Source organism: Sardina pilchardus, chromosome 10, assembly GCF_963854185.1.
Source record: "Sardina pilchardus chromosome 10, fSarPil1.1, whole genome shotgun sequence".
Classification (NCBI taxonomy): Eukaryota; Metazoa; Chordata; class Actinopteri; order Clupeiformes; family Clupeidae; genus Sardina; species Sardina pilchardus.
Genome location: NC_085003.1, coordinates 6306128 through 6317398, shown reverse-complemented (window position 1 = coordinate 6317398; position 11271 = coordinate 6306128). Strand labels below are relative to the sequence as shown.

The 11271-nt window shown below is 41.3% G+C and overlaps 1 protein-coding gene across 3 annotated transcripts; it reads right to left on the bottom strand.

The window, feature by feature from the left end:
* Position 1: 1 nt before the first annotated feature.
* LOC134093739 (nuclear receptor subfamily 2 group C member 1-like) lies at positions 2 to 11155 on the bottom strand. 3 transcript variants are annotated; one of them, XM_062546948.1, is made up of 14 exons: positions 10721 to 11155; positions 9853 to 9993; positions 9447 to 9671; positions 8409 to 8490; positions 8120 to 8299; positions 7379 to 7523; positions 7168 to 7264; positions 6601 to 6788; positions 6210 to 6363; positions 5535 to 5656; positions 4972 to 5114; positions 2994 to 3131; positions 2685 to 2790; positions 2 to 2169 (listed from the first exon to the last, which is right to left on the bottom strand). In XM_062546948.1, exons 2-14 carry the CDS (start codon positions 9925 to 9927, stop codon positions 1995 to 1997), a joined length of 1830 nt encoding a protein of 609 aa, XP_062402932.1. In that variant the 5' UTR covers positions 9928 to 9993; positions 10721 to 11155; the 3' UTR covers positions 2 to 1994. The 3 variants fall into 3 exon arrangements, with proteins under 3 accessions (XP_062402932.1, XP_062402930.1, XP_062402933.1); XM_062546946.1 differs by having other exon boundaries at positions 9853 to 9984; XM_062546949.1 differs by having other exon boundaries at positions 9853 to 9974.
* Positions 11156 to 11271: the final 116 nt, after the last annotated feature.

The following is an 11271-nucleotide window of genomic DNA, read 5'->3' as shown; positions in this document are numbered from 1 at the left end:
ATTATGTTATTTATTTTTTGACAGAAATTAGGCTGAAATGTGAATGCTGATGCTGCCAATATGTTTTGCTAAACACTTCAAATTGAATGTTGAATAACATCAAGTTGTTGCTGTGGGTCAGCTATATCCCTTAATTGAAGGACTCCAGCTGCAACATCATTGAAACATAATTGGGTTACGTGTTTTCCTCTGTTGTCATACTCATAATCAGTAGCTCAAAGGCAAGCCATTGTTCTGCTTCCTCTTTCCTTTTTACATTTCAATATTATTTTGCCACATATTGTAGTCATTTTAACTTTTCTTTTCTCTGTTTAAAAACCTTTCGAAGCCCTCAACAATTTCGGGAAACTAAACTCAAGTCTGAAGTCATACAAAAAAGCAAATTCATTAAATTGTGAAATCAAAGACAAAGACAACCGGACACTTTTGACACTTTTAAGTAAAAAAAAAGATTTCCTTAAGAACATGCAAATGGCTGTTGAAAGCTGAAGTTTTACATGATCAAAGTTACAACAACCAACTAATACAAAAAAAAAAATGGCTTCACTTCCCCTCCAAGTTGTTCTCAGAAGGGCGGGCCTATATAGGCCTACCTATATACAAATTTATACATGTATGACAGAAAAAGGTCATAAGCTAAAACAACCCTGTAAAGGCCTCTGAAGTTACAACGTCACAATTAGGGCTGTAACTTAAACTCACTGTTCTCATAATCAATGAATCAGTTGATTATTTTTTCAATTCATGAATTAGCTGTTTGGGCTATAAGATGGTATGAAATGTCAGTCAGTGTTTTCCAGAGCCCAAAGTGACATCTTAAGATGCCTGGTTTTGTCCTAACGCCAAACATATTCAGTTTATTGTCAGAGCAGTAAAAAAAAAAAAGAAAATTAAACAAGACGGACCAATTAATTTATAACCAAAACAGTTGGCGGTTAATTTAATAGTTAACAACTAATCAATTATTTGTTGCAGCCTATTGAGGCCAACATGGCCCAATTTGCATGAGTTTTTTTTTTTGTGGGATGTCGGCCACACTCACCACATTTGGATCAGAAGATAGTAAAACGAGAACAGAGTTGAGATGGAACGGCAAGATGGGTACCATGTGGTCCGATACCCTTAAAACTAATACTAAAAGCGTGCAAATCTCAAATGTTCCAAAATAACATAAAACATATGAAAATAGAAAAACTCTATACTATAACCATAAAAATGCTTACAATGAAACATGGAATTTCAAAAAAATGTTGATTGCGTATACATTAACTCCCAAAGCATTCATAGCTAAACCTGTGGTAAAAGAAATAACTGGGCTGGTGGAGCATGTTTTGTGTGGGCACAGCTCTGGGTTCTGCTAGGTGTTTGTTTGTTTACATTATTCAGCTTTTAAGTCACCAAGCTCACGAAATTGTGAGTCATATGGACCACACAATTACATGCTGGCTCATCCCTCCTTCAGAGGATTCCCATCTCTGCTAAATGTTAAATAAATAAATAGATTGGTATCATTATTCCAATCATTGTTCATGACATTAATTATAATGGATTTCACCATAAGCAAGAATTTGCCTGATTAATGAAATGTTCTGTTTATATGGCTTTGATTGCGATGATAAATCAACTAATGAAACTACAGAAACAGCTGATGAAACTTCACCATTTAGTGTGGCTGTCGCAGCCTTTATGCACAGTGGCCATTACGTTCCGGGGCATGTCCGGTCATGAGTAAATGTTTTGTGTCAAAGCCTATCCAGGTCTAGTCATGATCAGGTCAATGCCAGGACAAGACCTCATGAGGGGCTGCGCTTCTTTGTCCTACTGTACATGGATGATCACATATCCGGGCCTGTTCTCTCTCCTCTTGTAAGGCAGAAATGATTAACTCCATCCACGGTATTAACAGCTGAAGGTAGGAGGACCTTACGCAGGTGGCCATCTTGCTCATGCAATCTGTGATCAGCAGTGCAGCCAAGACGGTGGACTTCACTGAATCAGGCTGTCGAAGTGACCACCTGGCTGTTGTAGTCGGTGGACTCCATCTTAAGGATGTAGGGGATGATGCTGTCGATCTGGACGTTGCCAATGAGACCAGCGAAGAAGAGCTCCTCTGTGATGGCCGCACTCATCAGCCGGAGCGCCGGGAGACGCAAGAGCAGCTTGGACAGCCTGGAAGAGGGAGAAGATCAGCTCAGCAACAATGAGATGGCTCGAAGGAGGGAGAGAAGAAAAGAGGCTCTACTGACAGACTTAAATGTGTTGGCAATCTGTGCAGAAAGGTGTCAGTTGGAGTAGTCAAGTATGGCAGGCTCTCATTAAAATTTAAAGCCCTCCAGTCGGTAGTGCTCTCCTCAGTCAACTGCTATATGATAGCTGCTGACATGTGTGGACTTCTTTTCAACTGCGGCACGCTAGACGGTTGACAGATATGCCCAGACACACCCGACATGTTTGTTTGATTAGTCTTATTTTCAAAATGTTTTGCAAGAAAGAATGTTGTGCCACGTATGTAAAAAAATTCACATATTACTACACTTTATGATGTAACTACACTTGTCTAATGTTTATATTAACGTCACCAAAAAAACTGCACATTGCCATATAAAACTTATATCAGACAATTTATCAAGGCATGTGTCTTTCTTTTCTACTGCCATTTCTGAGAGTGTAAGTGAGTGTCCAACCTGTATGTGTCCTCAGGATAGGTCCTGGCCACATAGTCCTGAAGCTCCATGATGGCTTTATCCTGGAACCGCTCAATCTGCAAGGTGTTGTCAATGCCTGGATGATCTGACAATCACAAATGTTTGGATTTACAATCACAAGCATGGTCTATTACCATCAATGTGGAGACTCCAGCTCTGCAGCTCAGGCCAGGCTCACCCATTAGGATGCCAAATTACGCAATGCAGAGGTAATTATACTCTATCTATTTCTGACCATCCCTCCCACAACCTCCCATCACACACGCGCTCTCATGTTTCTGGCCTCACCAGGGCTGAAGAGGACGGCTGCTTTGAGGTAGGCGTACTCGTACGCATCTGGGGAGAGTTTGGCCATGCTGTTGCAGAACTCCTGCATCCTCCAGATGTGCTCCATCACCAGCTTGATCCTCTCGGCAGAGACCTTCTCTGCAAGACGATAACCAAACATTAGTCATTCTCTGCAGACTTCAGAAGACTCAGAAAAGCCAAAAGAAGCACTGGTAAGTCATGCATCTCCCAGTATATGTAGGCAAATGCATATACAGCCCCCTCTACATTTATTGCCAACCTAGTAATGATGAGTAAGACGAGGTATTTTCAAAAAAATTGGCACATAGTTTTACAAAGAAAACAGTGAGAAAATTCCAAACGTGATGGGAAACAGATTCATTCTGAGAAGAAAAAAGAAAATACAAAAGGAGATTTGGGGCCTTATTTCTGAATATCTGCATCCCTCAGATTCCTAGGTCCACACTATTGCATTCACCTTTTTAAGTGCACTTCACTGGTCAGGGAAATGAGATAATCATAACAAAAACTTGGATTTTGTGTTCAGTAAACCAATTCTGTGTTGATTTGTACATACGATTTGCATCACTAACCTGCTGGGTGATCAAGTCATGACCCACTTTGACGCATGATGCATCTTGGCAGAGGCATCCAGATTTTGATTTAAAATGCCCAAGTATTTCATGGAGTTCATCCTGAACCCTAAGGAGCTTCCCTAAGCCTCTGGATTAAAAACAGCCCCAAAACATCAAAGACCCTCCATCATACACTTACTAAAGCATGGGGTTCTTGTCAGTAAAGTCATTCTTCTCTGTCTGTCAAATCTTTTCATCTGACCCTAGAATATGATTCCAGGATAAGTCCCAGTAGCATTTAGCAACCCCAGCGATGTGCATGACATTTTCAATAAATTGTTAGCATGGAGGTCACTTCTGATGGGGGGTTTTAGACTTTGTGACCAAGATGCTATATTTATCTGTATGTTATCTATCTGTATCTCTCCCAACAGTTATCCTTATTGATCTTTTTGCCTTTAAACCACACTCCTCACTATGTGCAGGGGCAAGGTAGACATTCAATTACATTCGATTGGAACTTTTTAATTATAAAATGCGTATTTCCAAGCAAGTAACGTATTCTATACCCATTTCTTAACTTCTTGACTTCATGAAGGTTTTTTTTTTTTTTTTTTAAAAAGTCACGTTTTTATTGATATTTAGCCTCCGTGTCACTTGTGCTTACTTTTGTACCTTATTGAAACAGGATCAAAGGAAACAGTAATTGTTGAATTTCAGCTAGAATATTCTGTACTCTGACCACCTTTTGATTATAAGATTGTCTAGGGGTGCCAATAATTGTGGCACATGTATTTTTGTTCAAATATATTTACTTCTTTATGAGGACTTTTTTCATCTCAGAATAAATTTGCTTCCTTTCAAGGTAGGGGTTTTCCTTAGGCTGGGTGAACCCTGCTTGACCTGCCGAATTTGGGTTTTGCCCGGCAGCTCAGACTAGAAACCTGCACATCTATCTCCCCTGCTTCCTGTCCACAACCTTTGGCTCCAATCACAAACTAGCTTATCCAAAAGATGCACCGGATCGTTGGTCTGATTGGTTGAAGGACAATCCAAGCGTACGGAGTCATTTGAACTATGCCCATTGATCACGCCTCTTGTGCAGTAGAAATAAAGCACAGACTCCCCATACTAATGTTCAAAGATTGGGCTTAGTATGGTGATAGCCAGACTAGGTTTTCCTCATTGCCCTTGTGAAACTAAGAAAAAAACAATTGATTATTTGAAATCCTTCTTTTTACTCATTTCATGGACATGCAAATAAATGTGAGGGTGCTGTACTTTCATTGTACAGTGCATACCTAAAAATGTGTTACGTATTAATACATTACACACATGAACTGCCATATATTTTCTAAAGACGTTCAGTCTGGTCAGTGGTGGAGTAATATAATAGTACTGACCTTCCTGTAGACTGGTCTGAAGATGGCTGATGATGGCTGCCAGGATGGTGGCTACGTTCATCACATTGGAACACTGAGCCAGGCCGAGAGCAAACAGCTCATTCCAACAAGCCTTCATCAAGTTGATTTCATTCTCTTGCCCACTGCAACACAGGGAGCAAACATAACTCATCTTCTTTCTTTCGTGACTCATCTTCTTTTTTAATGCCACCCCATTCCCTTTACTGACTACTGCTATCCTCTTATGAATCTCCTCAGTCAGCAGTGAAAAGACAGTTAAGGCCAGTTCAAACCAAAGATTCGCGACGGTCTGAGACGGTTGCGGAGAGCAGTTGCGGCGGTGTGAATCAAAAGTTGCAAGCAGTTGCAAGCAGTTGCAAGCCGTCGCTAAACATTCAACATGTCAAATCTTAGTTGCAGAGTTTTAGAACGTCGCTGGTTTTTAGAATGTTGCAGCTCGTCTCGTCGCGGATCTTGTGTTTGGACTGGCCTTTAGAGGATGCAGATGGAGATTCTATACTGTATCTTGTCAACTCACACAGCCAGATACGGGCCAGACTCACCCTAAAAGTTGGAATGCAGGTATGGAGCGCGCCCAGTGCACTGAGAGGAAGAGGAGGCGGGAGGCTGACTCACAGATGTAGTTCACATTGAGGTATTCGGGCGTGGGTGAAGGCATCATTAGCTAGATACAAAACGAAGGAATGTCAGCTCTAAGCTCAAACGGGCAGAATGCACTTTGATTACCTTTGAGCTTGATCCCTGCACACAAAGGAACAAAGATAAACCCAATCCCAATTAATCATATTTGTGGTCATCTAAGGCAACAGATGCTCAATACTACACACATAATCTCACGGGAGTACAAAGGTAACGGCATGATGCCAAAATATTGGTGATCAACTATGTGTACCGAGTGTATTAAAGCTATGGAAAAAGACTGACATCAAATCTATAGAAAACAAATCTTTGATCAATGGGAGAATCACAGGTTCAAGAAACACATTTCCAAATCTGAGGCGAGTCTTTGCACATCTGCGTTCACGGATTAAAACTGCCCACCTTCAGGGGAGCTATAAGCACAGCAGCAGCAACAGTGATCAGCGACCACATGCAGGCCCAAGTAGTTCAAGTTCATGGTCCTTTCTTGTCACATTTCTACGATCCCTGCTCAATAAAGGCAACAATATCCTAAAGTAAACAAAAAAAACATCTCCTTTGTTCTCCGTCTGTCTTACTTTGAAGGGCACATGGCTGTCTGAGAGCAGGGGACCCTCCAGCTCCAGGATGCTGCCAGACTGGTCTCCCGACACCAGCTGCATGGTGGCCTCCAGGGACTCCTCAGCAGGGCTGTCTCCGGGGTTCAGAGCCTTTGCCAGGGTGTCCAATGCTCTGGCACAGAGATGTAGCACAGTCAAACACTACTGGATTTGCTCTCCAATGGTGGCCTACAAACTATAGAAGTGATCTTGTAGAAGCAATTTTGTAACCAAATGCTCCCCTGATCAAATCTCCAGCTGATAATCAGAGGGGAAACAACAGCAGACACTGCATAGAACACCTCCTTAGCTCAACAAAGGACTAAAAAACAAACCCAAAACATCTGGGGGAGAAGGCCATTTCCCTCACCTTGTAATGTCACTCGCACTTTGCTCGTTATCCATCTGAACCTCAGCTGTTGTACCATCGTCGTTGCTTTGCGTCTCTGTGGTCATTGCGTCAGGGCAGCCATCGCTCATCTCCCGGACCTTGTTCAGGTGGTCCAAGGACGTGACCACATTTGCCAGAGTGCTCAGGTCATCCTGGGAGTGCTCATTCTACAGAGAAACTCAAGTGTGAAGTCCTAAACCCAAAGTTTCCAGATAAACCTAAATTGACTAAATCATTGAATTGATGCAAGTAAGAGACCACGTGAAAAATACATACCGGTAACCCAATAGAAACATTTTCCTGAGCTAATCCATATCTTTAAATACTTTCCTCATGCACACTGGCACATGTGACAGATGCGGACCAGTCCTTTCTTTTGAGGAATGAGATACCTGGGCTACATTTGAGTATGAGGATGGTATGATCAAACTAGGATTTACAGAGCACTATAAGCATCCTAAAAAGCTGTCAATTTCACTATAATTTACAGGCAAAAGCATTTATAAATATCTATAAATAATTAAAAAAAAAACAGATGAAGCTCACCATTTCAGGAGATGCTGAGAGCAGGACTGTGTTTTCCACTTTGGGGAAAGGTTGCTGAATGTTTAGTAGCATGCTAGACTCCAGCAAACCTGAGGACCTATTAAAAGAAAAGCCAAATAACAAACAAATCCTATTAGCATTCTTGCAAGAACACAAAAAAAGAAGCTGAGACTGCAGATCCAGCTTGTATCCCCCAACACGTCCCCCATACTTTGCTGCTTTGTTGGTCACAAAGGTGGGCATTGCAGTCAGTGGGCTGCACAGGTTCTTCCGGATGTAGATTTTCTCTGTGGATGCAGCACAGTTGTTGGGCTTTTCTCTGCATACCTCCACTGGCTTCCTCTCACACTGAACAGCTGCATGAGTTCAAATGCACATGTGATTGGCAAAGTAATTAACAATAGCATGATACATAATAGCATGATACAGTACATAAAAGTTAGTTCTGAGTAGAAAGTAAAGAAGCAGAAAAGAAGTATGTAGTTGCGGTTTGAGTTTCAGTAGCATGTTCAGAGGTACGTAGTTGCAGTTTGAGTTTCACAGCAGTAGTTGTGAGTTTCCAACATCCAAAATATATTGCTATAACCCCTATGAGAACTTCAACAAATCCATAGAACTCCCTCAAAGTTCTGACAGACTTTGTTTTCAGCTGGACAACAGCTGAAAACAAAGTTTATGCTGGCCCCACTGTTGCCTGTTTGTTTTGCTATCCTTTCCTTACTCCCAGCTCTTTTCATTGATATCAGGAGTTGCCTTATCATATGTGTGACGTACAGGATATTTGAACTTGTGACTTGTTCAACTTACTTAGAAAGAAAATAATCACGATTGTGCACTCTGCTAAATGAAATTAAACTATATGTCCCCTTCTACCTATGTTCTATGAGGTTCTGGCTTTTAGGCACAATGAGAATAAACAACAAAGGAACAAATAGCTTTGTATAGTTCATACATTCTTGCTTCATGCCAACAGCTATGCAGCGCTGCAGTCGACAATATTGACAGCGGTTGCGATGATGCTTGTTGATTACACACTCTCCTGACCCTCTGCATGTGTACATGAGATTCTTCCGGATGCTCCGCTTGAAGAACCCTTTACAGCCCTCACAGCTCACAGCCCCATAGTGTCGCCCTACAAAGAGCAGTAGTAAAGAGTCAGTGTGGAAGTTATGTCTGTGTTTGTGATATGTCATGCAACGCATGTTGTGACACGCGTATCAGAGCGCCCATGAAATCTTTACCTGAGGCTTTGTCTCCACACACCACACAGTATTCAACCACAGTCTTGACAGGTGACTGCTCACAACCATCTTCAGTCACAAACTGAGGAGAGGCAATATTACAAGTGAGTTTTCAAGCACAATTTTCAAGTTACAAAATACACCACTGAAACTTTTCTCAACGTCTACACATTCAAAACTACAACTATTATCATTATTATTATTAGTCATTATTATCATCAAATGTATTGATTTGTGCTAATGCATCCTTCCTGGCAACTCACAAACATCTTGATATGAGAGTGCAAGTAAGGCCCTAACCCAGTGTTATTCAACCTGTTTTGAGCCACGTTACATTTCACATAAAAACACCACCAACCAAAAATGAAACAAAATTACACACTGTAGCCTAATACAACAAAATAATGGCAATTAAGTCTCTCCATTTGTCTACAGTTCAGTTCAGAGTCTGCATTTTTTTCCTTTTCAAGTATGCTAAGCCTATTCATCTACTGCTGTTTTACACCTTTTCATCCACAGACATTAGAAAGTAAGATACCACATTTTCCGTCGACTTGTAAGTGGCATAGCTACATGAACCCGGCTGTCACCTACAGTATGGGCAACACTCGCCAACAATCAGAGACACCTGTCTGATTTCCAATCAGAGACACCTGTTCCTCTAGGCTGGGTGAACCCTGCCTGACCTGCTGGCGAATTTGGATTTCGCCCGGCAGCTCACTGTCCCTCTATTGGCCTCCAGCTTGTTGCCCCCACCTTGATGTGCTATACTGTAGGTATAGGCTAGTAACCCAATGCGGTGTCTAATGTATTTCTAATGTGTTCTAATGTATTTCACCGCCACTACTCGTGCGCATCAATTAATTAACACGTTTATTGTGCAACCTGGTGCCACGCTGACATAAAAGACTTCCTTAGCAAGCTATTGCAGGCACAGATGTTCAACAATGGCATCGCCTACTATGTTTTTGGGCCAATTAAGTGCAATTGGACAATTTCCCACGGCACAACACACTGGTTGAAAAGCACTGCCCTAACCTGTATTTGTTGTCCAGCTAGATCAGAGGAGGTAAACAGTAGCTGATTGCCATCAGGTGTAGCAAGAATGACTTTGCCCTGAGGAGATTCCTGCTTGGTTAGAATCACTTTGCCTGCTGTGGCATAGTCTGCATTGGCCAAGATGAACTGCTGTTTCCCACCAGACAGCTGCTCCAATGCTGTAACAATCTGTAGTTTCTGGCCTGTCTGTTGATCTGTCACAATCTAAAGAGGACAAATAATTGTGAACCACACGCAAAAGAGTGTTAATTCATCTTGAACAATTGCTTGTCTCCAACGCTAATTAGTAAATACTCAAGAGATGTTCAATGATTTGGAAGTTTACACAACATCATTTTATGTAGGCCTATTATGAATATTCATATCTCGTATGTAGGCCTATGACCTGAATGCGATGTCCTAGTCCCACTGCTGCACCTTCTCCTGAAACCAGATGAATTTGAGGAGTCTCTCCATCCATGCTGATAACAACATCAAAGCTGTCACTTCACAGGCCCATGGTGTAGGCTACATGAAACTGTTAATACTGGAAGACAAAGACTTATGTGACACACACAAATCACATCAACGGAGTCAAAAAGCAGGATGAGCTTTCTTTAAATTAGAAAAATTGGAAGAACAGAACGTGTTGCATAAAACCATAGTTCAAGCATTTTGCAAGCCCATCGTCAATGCTAAGTTATCAATATGATTAGCATCCATTGAAATGTTAGGTGTTTTGGATCTTCACAGTGCATTTAAACCGTCTGAGTCATGACATTAGGCCTAAGCGGATAGCACGATCGAAAACATCGAGTTTATTATCAAAATATGACATCTTATCCCAAATAACTATAGGACAGCATTTCACGTCAGTCTGTATGTCATGCTATTCAGTGTAAAATTAATGGTTTAACATGGTTTCTTTGTTTGCTAGCAGCTAGCTAGCTAGTCAAATACGTAGACGGTGTAGAACTTTCAAGTCAGCTAAAACTCTGTTGTGAAATATCACGTTTTATGGTAATATAGCAGAGATGCCATAGCTGTCAAGACTGATTCACGTTTAACACACTCAGTCGAAGTCCGTAACAACGGAAGATAAATAGATATTTCTTTTCCTGTAGGTGAAAGGTCAACATTGAAGGGTTAAAGAATGCTGAGGTCGACAGTGCAGCAGCCACGAGGCGAACAAACATAAGATGGAATGCAGCGAAGCAGCTAAACATAGCCCTAATGTTGCAAAGTCATTAAACAAATCAGTTATGATAACACACCAGTCGTCTGTCATATCATCGAGGTGCTTCGGACCAGACGCTTCCAACTGTTCTTCAGTCGACACTCGATACAATGTCTGCTAGCTTGTCTGGCTAATATTAGCGACTTTGCTAACAGTGAAAACAAAAACAACTTAGCTTGACAGCTGTGTTGACGTGGCTACGCTTCGAGTGAAATGTATATCATGATATAAAATGCGTCTTTCCAGTACTGTACTAGACAGTTCTCTTAATTCACATTGCTGAGGCTGTGAAGTTATGTAACGTTAACAGTTATTAGGTTTTTAGGTAGTGTTGACATACATAATTTTGACCACAGGGCAAAATCTAGGCTAAGCTAACTGGCTAACTTGCTAACTATAAAAGAATGCACGTTAGTTATATCAATCCTAATTTTAAACGCATTCCAGTCGAGTGTAAAGGACATTGATAGCACTCTTGAAATAATCTCAAAATTCAGAAAATCAGTGTTGAAACTGCTGTAACATTACACATGCGCAATAGTTCACTTGTTGGAGCACCTTGCTGGCAGTAGGCCTACATGAAAATGG

Bases quoted from the DNA above. Each gene is read 5' to 3' on its own strand.
- LOC134093739 (XM_062546948.1), bottom strand. From the start codon at position 9,927: ATGGATGGAGAGACTCCTCAAATTCATCTGGTTTCAGGAGAAGGTGCA. The intron at 9,672-9,852 runs GTCATAGGCCTA...TGTCCTCTTTAG, and splicing joins GACTAGGACATCGCATTCAG to ATTGTGACAGATCAACAGAC. The intron at 5,115-5,534 runs GTGAGTCTGGCC...CCTGTGTTGCAG, and splicing joins CCTGCATTCCAACTTTTAGG to TGGGCAAGAGAATGAAATCA.